This window comes from Periplaneta americana, chromosome 3 (genome assembly GCF_040183065.1).
Source record: "Periplaneta americana isolate PAMFEO1 chromosome 3, P.americana_PAMFEO1_priV1, whole genome shotgun sequence".
Taxonomy (NCBI): Eukaryota; Metazoa; Arthropoda; class Insecta; order Blattodea; family Blattidae; genus Periplaneta; species Periplaneta americana.
In genome coordinates this window covers 42,543,735-42,565,877 of record NC_091119.1, presented here as the reverse complement: position 1 = coordinate 42,565,877, position 22,143 = coordinate 42,543,735, and the positions used below count along the sequence as shown (strand labels likewise).

Sequence of the window (22,143 nt, the reverse complement as noted above, 5' to 3'; positions counted from 1 at the left end):
TTTTAGTATTGTTGATGGTACTGATGACCTGAGCAATATGTTAAATATAGACTATAGTTTCCATTTTTTGTCTGTGGTTTCGTCACGAAACAGAAACATGTCACTGTCTTTTGTTCTTCCTTAATTTCATTCTTGCTGTTTTCTCCTAGTAGTCGTAAATAATGCTGAATTTTATTGGCAGAAGGCATTTCACTATTACCTGAATATATTTCAACAACTGTTTCCCATATTTTAAGATCGAATTTTTCAATAGGAATATTGCACTTCACAAAAGTTTAAGATGTGTCCAGTATAAAAAAGATTTCTTCTTTCACTTTCTTCTTTTACTTTTTCACGTTCTTAATTGTTTCTTATAATATTTAGTAATCTAGTTTCTTCACGTGCTTTTCCAACTGGCAGTGCTTCACCTATGCATCCTTTCATTGATAATCAAATAGACAGTCGCAGTCCAACAACCTAATTGCAACATGTGGTTTTATTGCTAATTAACAAAAACAAACTTCTCAGAATATAACATACGAGATATAGACACAAGAGCAAACTTTTCTCTAGAGGGTATCCCATTTTATGTCAGGAATGGTACCCAGAGCTTTATTTCTGGGCAGAATATCACAAAATTTATTTATGGGCAGGGCAGGTAAAACTCTACATCTCACAGAGTGACAAAAATTTACTTCTGGGCAATGTATCAAATGGTTTATTTCTGGACTGAGTACCAATCCATTTACTTCTAGGCAAGGTACCAAAAGCTTTTCTTCTGGGCAGAGTACCAAAAGTTCTACTTCTTGACAGGGTGCTCATTGCTCTGTTTCTGGACAAGGTACTAAAAGCTGTTAAAAGCTTAATTTATGGAAGGTTACTGAGAGTTTTACTTCTGGGCTGGGTACTCAAAAACTCTATTTCTGGTAGGATGCCATAGTTTTACTTCTGGACAGGGTCAGAAAGTTTAATTTCTAGACAGGGTACCCATAGCTTTATTTGTGGACAGGGTCCGAAAGTTTTGTTTCTAGGCAGGATACCTCCATCTTTACTTGTGGACAGCATGCTCCTTGTTTTAATCCTTATGAAGAAAGCTATGTCTTAAAAATCCATTCGTCACTTTCCTTTGGGTGAAATTAAACAGAAAACCAGGGAAAAGTATAAGTTAACTGGTTTGATTCCGTTTAAATTCTTAGTAGCCAAAGAACAGTTTGCAATCTATTTATATATGGCTGCAATTCATGATATGGAAGCAGACTGTGCAAGGAAATCTCTTCATTCTTGCCACATCGCCTACATATGACCTTACAAGACTGTCCTGTCAGTATACCCTCCCCCTTGTCGTTAGTGATAAAAGGTTTACTGATTTGAGGCAATGTGCTCGGGACGAGGAATTTAGCCTATCCCGTACCTGGTGCTTCACTCTAAATTCTTCTTAAATTCTTTTGGATTTCTTAAGAAAATTTTCTTTCATTGATCTGAGTCTGACACTTGTGAGAAGATCTGGAAAGTTCTGGTCCAGAAGGGGTGGATGAAACCTGCATTAATTGAAAGTGTCGGCTTCTTCATAAAGAAAAGAAATCTGCATTGCTTAACTGTGTTTGAAACCACCACCCCCGCCCCCGCCGCGATAATGATGATGATGATGATGTCGAGTATTAGGCTGTTAGGCCTATTAAGACCTTTCACAGCTAATCACTGAGGATGACTCCTTTAGGCCCAGTTGTATGATCACAGAATAAATCTTGGAATAGCTATTCATGGAATAGCCTAACTATAGAATAAATGGAGTATCGTATTGTATGATGTTCGTTTCTTCCAAGGTTATCTATTCCATAGTTTAGCCGAACTGGAACAAAGGTTGGCAATATTTTAGATGGTATTTTGTTTATAAAGTACATTCAGAATACCAGTAATTGTTGAAATTTATTTTCTGAACATATCATTATTTTGTGTACAGATTTTATTATAAAGAAATAAGTAAATCAAAATAAATTAGAAGTCAAAATTATTAGATAGAAGATACACTTAAGCTAGTTTTGTTAGTGAATGACTATAAGAACGTGCTAGAAAGGAAAAACTGATGCCATAACTTTTAAACAAAAGACAAGAGCTTGGGAATCTATAGCTAGGTTATAATAATGCAAAATGTAATACTGATATAATATTATGCTATGAATTTGCTTAAATTTAATTTTAATTATTTAAAAATAACAATTTCTTTATAATGATGAAATTGTGAACTATTTTTACCTGTGTGTTATATGTTCCAATAATCATTAATCGATCCTAGCACGCTGTAAGTAGTGTCCAATTTTAGACTGAATCTTGCCAGAAATTCTTCATTGTTATACTCGTCTGATAGATAAAGTCTGTGCCTTATTTCCTTTGTTTCCGTACTCTCAGTAATACATTATATGTAATTCATCATCACTATCAGAGATTCATGTCTAATGCTGCTGCCATTTTATATTTTATTCTCTAGATAGAAATTTAATAACTACTGAAAGCATGGAATAGCTTATTCGGAAGTTATCCTCCGAATAATGCACTATTCCAAGTTTGTACAACATATTTCTCGCATAACCGTGGAAATAATTTTAACAGGACTTTATTCCGTGTTCGTACAACTGGACTTTAATGAGTGGATGTGTAAAATGTGTAATTTTCCATTTCAGATAATCCTGAACTATGTATAATGAAGTCTTTGGTGACACCCTACTTTATTCCTCTACTGGACACTCCTCGCAAGACACGTGGGTGCTCAATTCCCTACAAAGCTATAACAACTCGTGCACGCTCCAAGACGCACTTGCTGGCACAGTTGCAGGAAGTGCATGTGATAATGCTGCACAGTACCCCTGAGACTCCGCCTATGCCTGTGAAACTGAGTGTGAACTTCAGTCAAGGAGGCAACGAGTCAGATGCTGATGTGCTGGGGCGCTTGATTCTCGTGTTGAATTCAGATCATCCTGTTGCATGGGAGTTGGCAGCTAACTTGGACAACGAAGATAATGACAATGATGATCTGTATTCTTCACCTCAACCTCTCATTTTGGTAAGACTCAAACCTACTTGAAGTATTTCATTATCACATTGAAAGGGATTTATTGTGTTCTGTTCAAGTCATCTGATTGTAGTTATGTCATCAGTGAATTAATGTAAGGAATTTTTTCGAAAATATTGCACATGTGTACTACTTTTAAAGAGAGAGAAGAACATACGTTCAACTTCAAGTTGAAATGAGGACAAGGTTTAACGAAACTGATTTTTGTTTAAAATATATTTAATTACAAATGGCGATCCTAATAATTCTGCCAAGCATGAATGAATACACTGGTAGACAAAATATTTGGAACACTTTAATTTTACATATGTAATACGGTTAAGATGACACCAAAATGGTTTTAATGCCGATTAATTTAATTATGTGATATAATAATAATAATAATAATAATAATAATAATAATAATATCCACTGACAATCAATATTATGTTGGAAATTGCAAAAATGACAGCCATTGTTGTTGTTCTCTCCGTTGAACGATTTTTCTTACAACAGATTCCTGAATGTTGTATTAATTGTTGACACACTCCATTGTTTATCAATACTGGACATGTAGTGCATCTTCACCATCATGCCCGTGATGAATGACTGGCCATGTGCCCGGTGGGATGCCGCGCTTCTGCCACTGAGATGGCAAGCGCGTTCGCACAACTTAACTCGTTAAAACTTACAATGGAACTTCATGCACAATATCTGGTTCTCTGATGATCTATATCTGTCATTCTGTCATTAAATAGGATTTTTTTAAACTTTCACGTCGGTAGTACAGACAATGGCTGTGAGAGGAAGTATGTGCAACAATAGCAAAGATGGCCGATCGCCTGTCTGTTTGCGAGTGATCGCAGATTGCTACATACTATGAAGTGTGAAATTCCGTTGTTCTTGTACAGAGATAGTGGCGTACGCCGTACAGTGAAGTGAAGGAATGCCAGTATTTTTAGCAGTGGTGAAATTCGGTAAGCCTCATGGTTGTATTGTGAATTTCAATGATAGACATTAGAATATCCACAGCAGGGTTCTTGTTGAAACGGTATCTCTTCTTAAATTGTTGATCATTGTATATCTCTAAAGGATTTCGATGTCTTGGATATATCTTTTGTTTTGCCGAACCACATTTTCATTTTTATTTTAGAACTCAATAAATTCAATAAAATCATAATTATCATCCATTGTATACCGAATCAGCTGATTACAATGCATATGAGGAAACACTTGAGTAAGCTGACAAGCTATCTTATTTGAATAAGTGTTTACTTCAGTGGGATTTATGAACTGGAAATGATTATTAGCAACTGCTTAAGAGTTTCCTTATGATAGGTGTTGACTATGAATTCGGCCCTAAGGCCCAGTTGTACGAACACGGAATAAAGTCCTGTTAAAATTAATTCCATGGTTACGCGAGAAATGTGTTGTACAAACTCGGAATAGTGTTTTATCCAGAGGATATCTTCCGGATAAGCTATTCCATGCTTTCAGTCGCTGTTAAAATGTTATCTAGAGAATAAATTATAAAATGGCAGCAACATTAGGCATGAATCTTTGTGATAATTTTGATGGATTACTATAATAAAGTATTTTTGAGAACGTGCAAGCAAAAAAAAAAGTGTATTAGATCTGATCTATGAAATAAGTAAAACGATAAAGAGTTTCTGGCAATATTCAGACTGAAAAAGGACCTGTTTTAAGCGTGTTGGAATAAATGATTTGAAACACATGATAGACAGGTAAAAATAGTTTACATTATCATCATTGTACCTTTTTTAATAAATTAAATTAAATTTTAAGCAAATTTATAAGACAGTAATTATTATAATATCACTATCACATTTTACGTTCCTGTAGGTAGTAGTCTGAGCATATAACCTAACTTTAGACTCCCATGCTCTTGCCTTTTGATAGATGTTATGACCTCACTTCTTTTTTTTAGCACATTCTTATAATCATTTATTATCTCAACTAGCTTAAGTGCATCTTCTATCTTATAATTTCTAATTAATTTCGATGTATTTATTTCTTTATAATAAACTCCGTAGACAGAATAGTAATAATATGTTTAGAAATATTAAACAAAAAATACTGGTATTGTGAATGCACTTTATAAACAAAACACCATCTAAAGTATTGCCAACCTCTGTTCCAATTATGCTAACTATGGAATAGACAATCTTGGAATAAATGAACGTTATACAACACGTTACTCCATTTATTCTATGGTTAGGCTATTCCACGAATTGCTATTCCAAGATTTATTCCGCGATCGTACAACTGGGCCCTAAGTCCATTATTTCTTTACAGGTATTGTAACATAATATTTGTGTTTGAAGCCTTGTTTGACACATTAAATCCATTATTTCTTTACTGTTATTGCAGCATAATACTTATATGTGTAATAAAAGTATTTCTAATTTCTTAGGTATCTGAGGGTTCTTCTGTCAAAGGCAATTTCAAGTTCAACTTGTCGCACAAAATGTGGCCTAACAAGAAGGCTTTGCAGCGGTTTGTGAAGAGAGAATACCCGATGCTTGCATCATATACAGAGGTGAAGGGGGCAAATCACATGGAACTGAGAGTTGGTTCAATTCTGAACTTGAGTCAGAACCCAGGACTTGGAGATGAGTGCAACATCAACGACCTGAGAGAGAGCAATGTGCTGACTGCCTCTTCCACTGTGCAGCTCAAGACTGAGGGCTGCTTCCATGAGGACTACATTGGAGACAACCAAGTGTAAGCAACAAAACTTTGATTATTATTCACTGTTTAGGTTAACTCTCAAGTAGGGACGTTGTACAGGGTAGACTGCTCGAATGTACCTAATTTCAATTGTATGTCACTGGTGAACGGTTGAAGATAGAACCTTACAGTAACGTTTATATGAAAGGAAAACTCAACAAGTTTCGAATCCTGTTGGTAGATGGTGTGCAGACACGGTTTCTTTTCGTAGATTGTATCGATTGTCACACCGCAGATGAAAGCACAAACTGTGTTGTGGTATGCGGAGTTTAAGTCAATTGTTAGAGTTCAAAGGGAGTATCAGCGAGTATTTAACCATGATGCTTCAACTGCTAAAAGCATTAAGAAGTGGCACGATACATTTTTAGCTACAGGATTGGTGTTGAAGAAGCATGGTGGTGGTCATAGAACATCCGATGAAATAGTTGCAAATGTTCAACCCACATATGAATGAAGCCCGCGGAAGTCATTAAGAAGAGCTTCGTGAGAACTTCAAATACCAAAATCAACTTTGCAACGAATTGTCCACAAACATCTTAAACTGTACGCATACAAAGTGCAGTTAATACAACGTCTGGAGCTGGATGACAAACCCAAATGAATGGAATTCGCCAATACGATGCTAGACCGTCTCTGCGCTGATCTCCGGATTTAACACTGCTTGATTTCTTTCTCTGGGGCTACGTCAAAGATTAAGTGTGTGCTACCCCAGTCAGAGACCTTCGTGATCTTCTGGAGCGCATCATACAGGCTACTGAGAGCATTCCAGAAGACATGCTCCAGCGTGCTTAGCAAGAAATCATTCATCGCCTCGATATCGTCACAGTGACAGCTGGAGCTCACGTAAAGATATGGTGATGTGCATATCGAAACTTGTTGAGTTTTCCTTTCATATAAACGTTACTGTAGGTTTCTATCTTCAACTATTTACCAGTCACATACAATTGAAATTAGGTACATTTGAGCCGTCCACTCTATATATTAATGAAGCCCCTATTAAATGAGGAACATCCATGAATTTTGTTTTCCGTAGAAATTGAGTTATTTTTATGGGAAATACGATATATTCTCATAATAAATATTTTAAAACTATAACTTCTGTTTTTCCTGGTTAAAATACAAACAAAATATGAAAAAGTATTTTTAAATGTCACGTGGTTAGAGAATTCTGTTTAATATGTGTGATGTCACAACGTAACATTACTCCAACAGCATTTATCTGATTTCATATGGAGTGAAATTGTTCTGCACTTCATATTTACTTTCCTGCCAGTTGCTTATTTATCAGCTGTTGTCAGTGGCGCCAACTTACATGAGCCAATGGGGCCTGTCCACCCAATAATTTGTCGTGTTATTATCATTATTATTTATGAAATTTATTTAACTTATAACTCTAGTGTTTGAGCCAACCAAATGTTTTCCAAAAGTTGGCGCAACTGGCTGTTGTAGACATTTGTTATGACTAGGGAACGGATTTCTAGTTCCATATCTATTTTGTCCTAGACGTATGTTATTCAGATAGGCCTATCTCTATGTTTTATGTACACAGGATCCCCCTATTAAAATTCTATAGGATCTAAAATGCCTAAATGAACCATAAACTCCTATAAAGGCTAAAAACTATGTTTGTTCCTTGAAAAGCGCCTTTTTAGTATTATGCTTATATTTAAAATAAAAATACTCGTATTAAAAATGCAGAAATGCCCCCCCCCCCCAAAAAAAAAACTACAAAAATTCTATTTAAAATGTAAAAAAAATTCTCTTACAAACACTGGTCTGGCAATTTCGTCCCATATTGGTCTTAGAAGAGAAGGGAAGATCATCTTATCTAATTTCCTAGAACTGAATTTCGTTTGGAAAAGTCCATTCTAGAATAAAAGAGCGACATGAAATGTCACATATCCGGGGCTCGTGTTGGACTGGTGAAGTGTCGGACTACAGAGACACTACTGTAAAACATACTTTATGTACAGTGTGTGAACAAAGCCAGACATTCGGAATTTTCTTTTATAAAAACACATTTATCCTTTAAAGAAATTGTAAAAACAAGGCATTTCAAAAACAATTTTGAAGTGATATACTGAATTCAAATAGTTAATCTCAATTGTATGTAACAATGGTGGAGAATTTTCTGATGGTTTTTCGATATTTTAATTTTCCAATCTTACGTTGTTTTTTAGATATTTTAATTTCCCAATCTTACAGTGATGTATACGTGGTGGAACTAGATGCAGGTGCAAAGGGAAATCGACCAAATAGAGCTCCTCTCCCTGTGCTGATACATTTACAAGGAGAAGGCATCCGCCCTGTGCCTCGAAATGTCACTCTTGTTCTCAAGTCTCACCAACCAATTCGGTGGCAATTTGGAGCCAATGGAATCAATGGAAATATTATTGTAGTAGTAAGTACATAATTTGTCCTGTATAGTTTGTGTTACACTTTTATAATATTCAACTTTATTTGTAGCAAATTTTTCAAGCACAAAACAAATATGTAATACTGGTAGGTCTCTCTCTTTGTGGTATTATATTCTTTGGAGAGGTAAAACCTGCTGTACAAATGAAGCATCTTCATGATGCATGAACAATAGACTGAGATTGTTAATCTTTATATTCTACCCCCAACTTTGATCATATCTGTGTATTTGTGACTTCCAGAGTTAAGGGTGACTTACAAGGAGAGGATACGCTCTGTATATCACCGAATGGAATAAGATTTTGTGAGATGAAAGTAAAAGACGTACTGTTTAAAGTCATACCTGGTATGGGTGGCCAATGACCCCTCGTTTTGAAAATATTGGCTATTGTTTGTGACATACTTCCATTAGGTGCCTAATAGGGAAGCATTAGACTGTGTAGCAGCATAGCCCATATGGTTGGATGCTGAGTTATTATCCAGGCAACCTCAGTTCGAATCTTAACTGGTCCTATATTTTTTTCTTTTAATAATGATTAATATTGTGATCACAGTTATCTATTTACATACGTATATCATATTTCTCAATGTATTGAATGCTTCATCAGGTTTTAAACAAATTACTAATTAACTAACATTGTATTGTAAAGGATAAACATTGAAATACTGCTCACGTAGGAAGGTAAGATGTGTCACTGGTGTTTGTTCTATTTCTGTAGCAGCTATTCTATTTCATTTTGTACCCGATTCATTATGATGTCATAAAAACACACAAAACATACATATTTCCTGCACCATGCACAGCAAATGAAAGAAGGTTGTCCACAGTCACACACATTTTTCCGCACTTCTGCTGCAAAACAGATATCCTTCACATTCACAAACACTTCTCGTTCGTTTATCAATTTTGATGCATACCACGCATATTTCAACATGGCTTTGAATATAGGAACTGACAACTGAAAGTGAATTAAAATAATAATAATAATAATAGCGGTGGTGGTGGTGGTGGTGGCGGCGGCGTCGTCGGTAGCAGGAGCAGCAGCAGCGGATGAAAATGAAAAGGCATTATGATTCGAACTCGGGTTGCCTGGATGACAACTCAGTATCCAACCACATAAGCTACGCTGTTACACAGTCTAATGCTTCCCTATTAATTACCTAACGGAAGTATGTCATAAACAATAGCCAATATTTCCAAAACGAGAGGTCATTGGCCACCCATACTAGGTATGACTTTAAACAGTGTGTCTTGTACTTTCATCTCACAAAATCTTATTCCATTCGGTGATATACAGAGCGTGTCCTCTCCTTGTTAGTTAGACTTCCGAGATTTGGGCATCTCAGATACTTTGGAGTCACTATTCCTGTTCAAAAATGTAAGCCCCTGCAGATGTACATAATAAATACGATAGAGAGTCAGTAAGTAAATTACAAATTGAAAGCGACCTACAGTTCTGAATGGAGAATCTGAAACTATCACTACTAGATGGCAGGTGTTATTGATGTGTGCACAAGCAAAACAAATAAGCATCTATGCAAGATGGCAGTACCTCTGTATGATTGCACCATTGGTGACTTGATTCGAACATTTTAGCATGCTTTGTCTCGGGGTGATAATGATGCACCCAAGACTCATTACCTGTCTGCTAAGGTCAAGTTGCTAACCTGTTACACATTTGTCTCTGTGACTAGTGATGAGTCCAATCGACTCTTCAACTTGAGCTAGCTCGTCAGGTCATGCTCTCAAGAGGGAGCCATTCAAAAGAGTTCATTATTTTTCACACTTAACAAATGCAGTATTTGTTTCACAAGGATTAGAAATCTTTCTTATTATCAGTTGCGTATCACTGTGTCGTCTATATCATGAGCTGTTTAACCCAGCCTTGTTAAAATAACGCAAATCCTTCCTATCTGCTGACTTGGGAGCATTTGGCACTGTTCGGAAATGACAGCTGACAGGTTATCTCAAACAAGTAAATATAATCGTGAGTTACAATACCATGCCAATTCGTTACTATTCATTTGAAGGGCGATTTGTTATGATTCTTTTGAACGACAATTGAAGCATGCATTTCCAGAACGTTGTAAGTGCCAATTTGTAAAGTATACAGTAGGAACAAAAATAGTTTTATACAGTACATACAATGCTGTAACTTGCGCAACCTGAAAGTGCACTACTTTATTACTTGGAGCAGCACTTTCTTCATAACCTTTCGTAATATTGTCAAACAGGGTACCTACAACTGATATGTGTAAAAAAAATAGATTCTCCCGGTTTCGGCACTTACAACGTTATGGAAATGCACGCTTCAATTAGTTGATACCACGAATTGATTCTTAAAATTCTTTGTTATTAGTCGTTCACGAATCGACCCAACTCAGCTCTACAGTAATGAACAAGGAGAATGTTTTGCATTAAGGAAATCAAAGAAACCTTTGCTCCACAATATCAGGCAGGAAGTAAAGACAGAGCTATTTTGTAATAGTACTTCACTGTATACTCTTCTTATATCCATTTATTTATTTATTTTTTTCATTCCATGCAACAATCATTCTTTAAAGTGTTGACTGGTTAAATAAAACTGCTATCACCTATCCAAGTCCTGACTGCTGTTTTGCAAGCTGGGCCATCGTGAAAATCTTATTAAGCTGCCAGTGGTGACCTTTCTTCTGATAGCTGCTCCCTTTCTCACTACTATATGTACTAAACCCCACACTATACTTTACATTTAGAATAGCTCTTGGTAACAGATTCGACACATAGGTTCTTCCTTTTCCTATCTTCCCTGATGATGGAGTTGATACAACTCTAAAAAGTGTCTGTACGTCTTTGGCATGGCCTCGTACCACTTAAAAGTGTTCATTCTTTAGACTGGCACTAGTTTAACATTTATTTGCTGCATGTGTAGTTAAAACTAACTGGAGTGATTACAGCATTGTTTAAATATTTGCCTTCTAGAGTGATCGTGAAGATCAGGTCGAAAATTATGCTGTGGAAAACCAAAATTTGGAGGTGCGTTCCAAACCTCTGCCTGATAATCTTCCAGACCTCCTGCTCTCTGTAACGGCAGAATTTGGTCCACCAATTTTGTATGCAAAAACAGGCCGTGCATCTACACTTCGATTGTTGGTGGGAACAACAAGGAATAAAGCTGGTGAGTGCAATTGAATTACTGGCAGAGCTTGCTAAGGCTCATTTTCTCTACTCTTATATTTGGTTGAATTCAGGTGATTATGCCAATTCATATGAAATGAAGGTTAGTTGCATCATTCATATTTCATTGAGAAATCACTTCCTTTTATGTATTTGAAGTTAGGATTAATTCAGATAATTCGGTAGATTAGTATAGTGTGATTTTAGCTGATTTCTGTATCTTTTTTGTAAGATAAAATTTGACTTAGGCTTCTTTCCAGACTACTTTCAGAATGCAAAAATTGTTCCTGCCTTTCTATAAAACGTTTAGTTATATTCAACATGGTTTCTTGAATCTGTTACAGGTTTGAGGAGTGGGCCAGAAGTAAAATTAGTTCATGGTGTTCCTGAACCAAAACTCAGCAAACCCCTGAGTACAAAACCAGGCAGATGGGACGAGGAGGAGCAGACCAGGAATACTGGCAGCCACGAGTTGATGCAACAGCAGCCCAACTATCCAGGTGCTGCACTTTTGAGTGGCTTGAGAGGCCAGGGTGAGTCAGTGAGATAATTCATTCGATCAGCTGCTATTTCAAGTTTAAAAATTCCATTATCTTTGACTCCATAGCCTTAACAGGGTGAGATATTTTGGTTAAAAGTAACTGCCTGTAAGGTGACATTGCTTGAAAGGAATCTCATAACTCAATTTATTACTCTCGTCATTGTTGACATGAAGTAGGTTCTTCCATCCCATTTGAGAATAAGCAATAATTACAGGACATACACATGTAGTAGAACTATTTGATCATTTAGTCAACAAAAGGTTAGAGACACATGCAGTGTCTATGAGAAGGAGATAATTTTAAGAATCGATCCTGGTTCTGCTGATATGTGTGCCAGCAATGCTGCAATTTGAGCCACAGTGAACGAAGTGTTGTTGCTGCTGCTACTTCTGCTGCTACTACTGATTTATCATCACTATTATCAGGAATCTCTTCTATCTTAATTAGATTTGCTGATTTAAAATCATCAACTCTTGAGAATATTCCTTTGTAATGTATGTTTTGTTATGGAGAAATTTGCATGCTTGCAGGTGTGTGTGTGCATATGTACATGGGTGCATGTGCGTGAGGGAGAGTATTCAATGTTATGTTTTGTTCTGAAAATTGTTAAAACAACTAGAGCTGTCACTCGACTAAAATTTTTTATCATTTAATGGGGTCCTTTCAATCGATTAATCATCTGGTTAATCGAATTCTAATCATTGTTAACAGTGTTTGTAAGTTTGAATAAAAACACCTAATATTATTTTATAATACGTAGTTTCAAATGCTATGAAGAAGAACATACGTTTTCACAAAATATTTTTTTATTTCATTTATATACATCGCAAATTAAGAAGGAACTGGCACTGATGATTTAAACAGAAAGTTTTGAAAAACAAATGTTTCCAGTTTACACTTACAGTCTGTGACGCCATGCCACAGCTCACCACATATTGGTTACGGCTGCTAGGTCAGATGGTAAAGGTGATGTGGATTTGATGAAGTTGCACAGTGGAAGCATACAATTAGTAATGCTGGATATTAAATAATATAACCTATAATTAATTACATATGTAAAAGAATACAAATATATACAATGAAATTAACTGACAAGAAAGAGCAAAGAATTAATAATGGAAAATATGTAACAATATTACACTAAATCAAATTATAAAAAATGAGAATTAATGGCTGATAATCAGTATAATATATTCTAATATATTACTTCAGGTTCCAAGCCGTATTCGTATTAACTCTGCTACTAATAAATTATTAACACACATCTGTACAATATTAAATTATTAGAAACATGCCTTAGACTAATGAGAGAAGGAAATGTTTCAAAGAACTTAGAAAACACCAAGCTAATACTTTACCAAACAGGCGAATCTCTCAGTACTCAATAGATGTTACTATAATCAGGAACCTTCTAGAATAACTCATCATAGGCAGCCTATAACTTCCTCGTTCTCAAAACTTCAATACTAATCCATTACTAAACTCCGCGGGATAAGTTCACACCCTCTCATTTACATCTCTATATGCAAAGCCAAATCTCCGAGTAACGAAAAGTAATTTCTGAACGTAACTTATCTACATGTCTAGGCAGAGGTGAATTCCCGAGTGTAACGTTTCTACATGTCTAGGCAGAGGCGAATTCCCAAGTGTAATTTGTCTACATGTCTAGCAAGCAGATGGTGCGTTGCTCCACAAGGTCGTCTGTGATGGTTGGCCTCCCACTGTGCTCCTCGTGATGCACATTTTGGCATCCTGCTGAAAATTGTCTATAGCAGCAACGCACCATCTGCTTGCTCATGAAATTAGGCCCATAGACCTGCACAGCTGACAATAAATTTCAATCGGCGCTATGCCCTATGCATTCAGAAACTTTATCACTGATCGCACTTCACAAGTGACGGGAGCTGGAATAGAAGCGTCCATCTTCAACCAATGCAACGAAGCTACTGAGAGCACTTGGGAAGTTCTGCTAGCGCATGAGCCATGCCAGGACATTACTCTATCACATACATGCAGTCGCTTCACGCAACGTATGGTTTGCTAGCTGTGGGACGAGTGGGAATGTTACTTTATGGACACGTCTCGTATGTACATATTATTTACTGCAGGAGAAGATGTCTCTGTTTTCACTTAACAAGGGCCCAAGAAAGTGAGCCCAGGGTGTTGATTTGGGTCTGTACTTGGAACATGATTTTCCGTATAATAAAATATAAGAGGGCAACTAATGTTAAATAAAGTTGTTGGTTGTAGTAGAAATTGATGTGTCTATTTTTAGTTAATGTAAAAAATTGCATACTGTTGGCAGAGCCTCAAGTGAGTGCTGTGGTCCGCCTGAGAGCAGCAATGATGGTTGACTGTGGCAAGACCCGCATCACAGTGAGCTTCCCTGCCAGTCTGGTCCACGAGCTGGGCATCACTCGTCTCAGCCTGAATGATGCCAGCTGTGTGTCACGATCAAATGGAACCCACGAGTTACTTTCTAGTCTTATAACCTCATGCGGCAGTACAGGAGACAGTGATGGCAAAGTTGTTTCCTCTACAAATGCTGTAAGTATTTACCACTGTTGCTCAAGAAATACACATTAAATGTATTAGCTATAGAAATTACTACATTTCTGTTAATATAAGGCTTATTTTTATTGCCGAAGGATCCAGTATGAGGAGTAGTCATTAAGTTTTAATTTTATCATCATGAGAAAATCATAATGCCAGAATATCATCATATGAAGGAGATAGCCGATTTCCTGAGCTTGCTACACAGTTAAATTTTCCCATCCAAGTGAATACTGGGAGCCATTGGCAGTCTGAGCAACATCAGTTGAGCAAAGGTAGGCTCGCACTGCATTAGCAAAGGAAGTCTGCCAAAGAGATCCCCAACCAGATGACCGTTGTGTATCAGAAAGGTGTGCCAGCATATTATAACAGACTTGTTGGATGAAAATGATGCTTTCATTGTGGCCAGACAACCCTCCATGATGAACTCGAAGTGGAAAGGTGACGTTGAGTATGTTCTGGGATCGGCAGAGTGTCATCATGTCTGCCTGCGGACAAAAGGGCGTCGTCATCACTGGCGAGTACTATTGGAACCTTTTCGAAAATTACAGGAGGAAATCTAGAAAAAACTATGAAAGGTATGCTACTTCTTCATAACAATGCACCAGCTCATGCTGTGACAACACTTGCTGCCAGTTTGGGATATGAAATTCTCCCCTATCCGCCATACTCATCAGACCTGGCACCCAGTGACTTCTTTCTCTTTCCACTGTTGAAGAAACCACTTCGTGGTAAGCTATTACAGAGCAATGATGGCGTCATTTCTGCAGTGGAGGACTTTTTTAAACAGTAAAAATGCGACCGTCTATGATTAAGGTATCTAGCAGCCAGTGCATCATTGGGAAAAAATGTGTGGCTTGCAGGGAGCATATACAGTGTAAGATTATTCAAAAGTAAATTCCCATTTTGAAATGGTAAAAAGTTTGTCAATTTTTTAGATTCCACAAAAATAAAAACACTAATTTGTTCGTAAAGAAATGGAATTTTATTAAAACACGAAAAAATTAAATATGACCACCACCGTGTTGTTCAATAAGAAATAGTCTTTCTTCTATGCTATAAACAACATTAGTAAGCCTATTCCTAGGGATGTTTTCAATGACATCTGATTATTGACTGTTTCAGTTCCTCATGTGTAGTAGGTCTACTAAGAAATACCTTTTCTTTTAGATAACTCCATAACCAGTAGTCAGCTGGATTTATGTCTGGTGACCTAGAAGGCCAACTGTTCGGAAAATGCCTACTAATTACAAGATCACAAATGAAGGGTACACGGGAAAAACGAACAATGTCACATTACCATTAAGGGTAAGATAATGATCTATTTCAGTATATTACTGGAAAATTTATTGGTATTTCTACTTGAAATGAAGGAAATGATGAGTGTATCCATGGTTTTAATTCTCCTTTACCACTTTTGGTAAAAATAACACTATGGTTTGTAGTAATACAGTGAATTAGATAACGACATCACCCTTAAAGGAATTGTGACATTGTTCGTTTTTCCCGTGTACCCTTTAAATGTGTTCCGCAATAGTGTTTTTACATTATTGTGTATGTGAGGTGGAGCACCGTTTTGCATGAAAAGAATGTTTTCGATTTCATAATTCTGTAATGCTGGTATTGCAAAGTCTTGCAACATTTGGAAATATCGCTGCCCTGTTACCGTCACAGTTTTTTTTTGTCCATTTTCAATTTATTCATAGAAATATGGTCCTATTATGAAATGTGACGTAAAACCACACCAGACAGTAACTTTGATATCATGTAATGCTTGCTATATAATTATTGTGTTCAGATTATCTTCTGGCCATATTCTGCAATTGCGTGTTAACACCTCCGTAATTCGAAATGTGTCTCATCTGTCCATTTCTCAATCCATGTAACATTCGATATCTTCTCAATGCATATGCATATTGTCTATTGCATTCGTAATAGCACTGAAAGAGGCCAATTCGAACTCGTAAAGGTAAAAATCATTGTAAAAATTATTAAAATTACCTTCCTACAACTGACGTTTGTATTCTGAACAACAATTATTGTTTATATAAGTGCGACACAGTTACGAAACACATCGATGAAAAACTCTAAACCTTCTAAACAGTAACAGTACCTATATGAAACCAAACTGCTGATATATACAGAAGATACAGCTGTTTCAAAATGGGAACTTACTTTTGAATAACTTTATATAATTGGTATAACATTTCTTGCACCTGTGTGTCTATTTCTTCTTCTGAGTGATAATTAAAACTTTATGACTACCACTCTTATTTGTTGTTTAGTCAACTGTCCGAAGATAGATGTGAACCTCACAGGTGATACCAAGAAGGCTCCACTTATGAGGCAACTAGGCCCCACTCTTATTTAATGGTCGAAAAATAACAGAAATAAGGCACTAAATTAATGATAACATAAAATTTCCCAAAAAGATTATGACTGTTGGGAGAGATGCATTTTACCAGTGCTGTTACTCATTTGGCTCTACTCAGGGGGTACATGTAGCTTAAGGACGCTATGGATGTGAGTTCAGTAACTCTAACCCCTTGTCATTGTTTTATAAATTAATATATTTTGAAGTCAATAAATATTTCCTCTTCTTTTTTCATTACATTTCAGTATGAACACCTTGTGTATTTGTGCATACATTAAACAGTTGATGTATTTGTTATCAAACACACTACAGCAGTATTTCTAGTAACATTCTCAACCACACCATAAATCCATTGCTTTATTTCTACATTCTGACTGTCAATTTATATCTTTTACATCTGTCATCGATTTGCAAAAGGGAACAATAACAAAGTGTTGGAAAATCGCAAAAACTATAACTCAGTTAACAAATTAAAATGTTCACATTTTTTTCTAATTAGATCACTATGGATACATACATTCAGGATCTATGAACATTTAAATTTTTTAAGTCTATTATTTATTTTGTGATTTGTTATTTTGGATGTGTCCCCTTTTGAAAATTGATGACAGACATAACCTCAGATGAATAAATCTTGGGGGGTTTAAATCAGTTGAGCGAGTATATCAGGAAATCAGTTCTGCTCTACCAATCCATCTACTAGGAAAATCCTACTTCAGGATGTCTCGGACAACATTAATATGTTGGTGTCCCTTGAAGTTGATAGATAATGAAAACACCATAAAATTGCAATATATTGTGAAATTAATTGCTTGTTAACTCGTTGGGAACATTTGGGCTTTCCTTTTTAATAGTGTCTATGTTGAAATTATTTAGATTCTATGCTTTTATTAATGCTGATATTAATTTTGATCTTGATATTAGTGATTACGTCATGCCATGAATTCCCTGCAGAATTTTTGAATAAGCAAGAGGGAATTGACTCAAGAATAAATGTCAAACTTCACTGGTGCTTAAGTAACCTCATTGCACTGAAATAGTAATAAAATGGTAAAACAATCTAAGGTAAATGTAGAATAGTCTTTTCATAGCCTCGTCACATGTGTGACAGGTACATTCTCAGTCCCATCACAGATCAAGTGTAGAACATATTTTGAACAAAATTTTGTTTAGGTGAAAACTTTCTCGTTTCATGTCTCTTATAGTTCTCCAATGGTGAGTGAGTTTGTAGATCTTTGCTTATCACAGCAGTTGAATCTGAAGTCCTGTTACCTTTCTTCATGAGTCTCTCCTGTGTGCAGATCCATGTGTCGTTTGGAGTAGATGACAATGAGAATGACGATGAAGATTTTGAGGAGTCATCTGGATGGTATGGAGACGGTTCACTGGAAGTTGGCAAGATACCAATAGTGTGCAAATACCATCCGCACTTCCCTATATCAAAGCCGGGCCTGGATACTGAAGATCCATTGACAGTAAGTGGTCTGAATCATTTTTCATGTATTTGTTAATCTAAATGTGGAAGACAGGCGCAGCTCTCTGAAGTAATTGAACAGGTGACATGCCAAGTCATTTTTACGAAAAATACAGAACTCCTAGTAATAATAGTAGTGGTGATGGTGGTGGTTTTCTTGAACATTGATTTTTCTATGTTAGGGCTGCAGGGTTCTTGCACTGAACCACAGAAATGTAGCATTATGATAAGAAGCTTCTAATAATAGATGTAGGTAACATTATTATGCTCATTCATTTGAAACAAAAGAATAAATAAAGATATGTAATCACAAATGACACAGGTAACAATCAAATTAGAACAATCCAGCAAAAATAAATTACAAATATGCATCTGTTTACTCGATCTGACATTAGTGGAACAGTTCACTGCAGTGTGTAGGCAATGAGTGTGGGCAGTGTTAGAAGTTGATAGATTGACATGAGGTTGCCATCAGAGGAGGGGTTTAACTTGTGTGATGGAAGTTGTATCCTCATAGGAGTTTCTTAGTTTGGCACATTGAGTTGGAGTGTACTAGTTGTGTTCCGGTGGGAATGATGGGAAGAAATTGGTTATAATTATTGCCAGTTTTATAACATTGATATTATTATTTAAGTATAAAATAGTTTTTTTTGTATAGTCAAGTTACAATTCCGGTCAGATACGAAGTAGCTATATTAGTCACATTTGTTCAGTTGGTCAGTAATTATATGTTGAAAAACCTATTACATTTGAATATTGAATACACAGTCAGTTGATGTGAATATGGGTAGCAGAGGGAATTTGTCATTGATTTCCAGTCCAATGTTCAACCATCATATAAAATGTCCCAAATTGATGTATACACTCTTTGAAATACTATTTCACAGCAAAGAAATGAGATAGAAATACGATTTTTGCGGTTTATGATTCAGAAGACGGTGGAAAGCTTGGAGACATGTTCCTCTGTTTATAAAGAAACATGGCGGTGCAATTATCATTCGATGAACATAAGTGGATACTGAAATGTTATTGCAAAATGGAGAATGTTGTTGAGGTTCAACGATGTTGGATGATTGAATTTGGAACACAGCCACCAACAAGGTTAACTATCACAAGAATCCGAGACAAGTTTGAAGTCGACAGAACGGTGCAAGATGTGTTGAAAGGATGGTGTGGAAGAAAGAGAAGTTTCACTAATAACGAGAGTGTTGATGCAGTCGTGCAGTCTTTCGCACAATCCCCAAAGAAGTCAATGTGGCAATGTTCTCATGAGATTGCTATCAGCAAATCCAATGTTCATCGAATTTTGCGAGCTCAAAAATGGAAGCCTTAAGTTCCTAGACTTGTCCATGCACTAAATGAGGATGACCCAGAGATGGCTAGAACAAAGAGGAAGTGCTGCGGAGTTCCTGCCTCAATCTCCAGATTTAACCCCTCCAGACTTCTATCTATGGGGAGCTCTAAAGGACACAGTGTACGCCACAAAACCACAAACACTGGAGGAACTGAGAGTTCATATTGAACATGCCTGTAATGATATTCTGTTAGCAACAATCCAGTTGGTATGTCGCTCTGCTGTACGTCGTTGTTGGTAGTGTACTGTGGCGAAAGGGGGCCATTTTGAACATGTACGGGCTTAAGGAATACAAAACCGCAAAAATCATATTTTTGTCTCATCTCATTGCTGAGAAATAGTGTTTCAAAATGTGTTTATATCAATTTGGGACATTCTGTATTCATATTCATATGTCAAACTAAACATCATATGTGGTATTCATATTGTGGTTGAACATTTCATTTAAACTAATAAACCATTACACTCCTTTGAGGAGTAATATGAAAAATACTAATAGTAACATGAGATGGTCTGATTTTTCCATCATTGGCTTGGCTTTAACATTGGTTCAGTAGCCTCTCGAAAGTATTATATTGAGTTGGAGTGTTTCTGTGTTATTTGTCTATGGTTGCCATGGTAATTGTGTACTGCTTGTCCTGAGTGGTAACTACCAGGAATGATTTTTTTTAATACTGTAGTATAGTTGATCTTTATTTTATGTTACCTGTTTACACATGGTAGTACTACTTAGCCTTTTCCTTTTTCATTTTAGTAAATTCAGAAATTGTTATTGCTGGTAATTCAACAGTATTGTATTGACTATTTTTTATCATCTGCAGGGCACTGAAGACGTTGTGCTTGGTGGAACCAGCAGCAAAATGACGCTGTATCATATGGAGTTATACAGAGACAAAGGACACATGGAACACATTGACTTCACTTCACCAGATCCAAGTGTCCGAGAGACGGAGTTTGACGAGACCCTTTACGTCAGGGCCTGGATTGATGGAGGTAAGAAATGGAGACTTGATCATTGTGAAGTATAGGTCTCAGTTAACTGCTCGCCAAACTGTGAGCTAAAAAGTCATGTTAACTGTTAGGCTCAACAGGTTAGTTTATTCTGGACGATGAATTAACATGACAGGATCAAAGTAGCATAAACTAATAGTCGAGTCATTAGGATTGCTTAAAATTCCACCAATATTAAAATTCGATGTAAGCACCAGCATTGCTGCACATTTTTCCAGACATGGCTGAATGTTCTGTACTGCTCTCACAAGCATTTCATTTGGCACCCGGCCACACTCGTCTCGTCTGACCATAGAATGAATCCATGCTAGTAGAGACTCCGCAAACTCCATTCTGATATCACAGTCCTCACATGACAGAGCTTGGCTTCCATGGCTGCCAATTCATTTCCTTTAGCAACCGCTGCACAGACCCATAGGATACACCAGATTCCCGCTGGTACTGTCGAATGGATTTCTTAAGACTTCTCTGGAAGGTCTCAGTAGCGGCTGCTTTAGCCTCCCCTGTGATCACTGTTTTTGGTCGGCCAGCACCCTTCTGTTGTGTAACTGAGCCAGTCCGAATCAAGTTGGTGTGAAGTCTCTTGATGGTCTTTAGTCCAGCGTCGCATTTCTTCCTTTCACCATTCTCCACCATATCTGCGCCATAATTGAGAGAAAGAGAGAGAGAGAGAGAGTGTAAAGCTGCACAGTAAACAAAGTTATAACAATTAAGTCATGTGATTTATAATAGAAAGACTGCTTGTGCGATATGTTGGAACTTATCTAGCCCAATCTGAGGGACTGACACTCCTCCCATCTCTTCTTGGCACTACAGACTGGCAAGCAGATTGCCAGCTCTTGTGAGTAACATTCCTGCTGTCTCAGAGCACTACAGGTGGAAAATGATCTCTCATGTAACTAGTGAATTATTTATTTATGGGAATGAAGAGAATGTACTTGAATTTCGGGCAGTTGCTCAAAATGTCCTGTGTGTTGATCCCTTAAGTTTGACTCTTGTATCACTTCTATTCTTGACGTTATCTGTGATGTACATTATTATTATTATTATTATTATTTATTTTTTATTTTTTTATTTTTTATTATTTTTATTTTATTATTATTATTATTATTATTTATTTATTTTTTATTTATTATTATTATTATTATTATTATTATTATTATTATTATTATTATTATTATTATTATTATTATTATTATTATTATTGAACGGGTTACATCAGCTTCTTGTCTATGCGGATGACGTGAATATGTTAGGAGAAAATACACAAACGATTAGGGAAAATACGGAAATTTTACTTGAAGCAAGTAAAGCTATCGGTTTGGAAGTAAATCCCGAAAAGACAAAGTATATGATTATGTCTCGTGACCAGAATATTGTACGAAATGGAAATATAAAAATTGGAGATTTATCCTTCGAAGAGGTGGAAAAATTCAAATATCTTGGAGCAACAGTAACAAATATAAATGACACTCGGGAGAAAATTA

At 36.4% G+C, this 22,143-nt stretch overlaps 1 protein-coding gene across 1 annotated transcript in view; it reads left to right on the top strand.

Moving 5' to 3' along the window:
* The window catches only part of LOC138695956 (transforming growth factor beta receptor type 3-like), a 62,863-nt gene that overhangs the window by 15,633 nt on the left and 25,087 nt on the right, over window positions 1-22,143 (top strand). Inside the window, exons 4-11 of the mRNA XM_069820370.1 lie at window positions 2,658-3,037; window positions 5,460-5,770; window positions 7,982-8,177; window positions 11,154-11,349; window positions 11,693-11,881; window positions 14,196-14,437; window positions 18,119-18,292; window positions 20,467-20,638. Coding sequence (XP_069676471.1) covers window positions 2,658-3,037; window positions 5,460-5,770; window positions 7,982-8,177; window positions 11,154-11,349; window positions 11,693-11,881; window positions 14,196-14,437; window positions 18,119-18,292; window positions 20,467-20,638 — 1,860 coding nt within the window. The remainder of the gene's footprint in view (window positions 1-2,657; window positions 3,038-5,459; window positions 5,771-7,981; window positions 8,178-11,153; window positions 11,350-11,692; window positions 11,882-14,195; window positions 14,438-18,118; window positions 18,293-20,466; window positions 20,639-22,143) is intronic.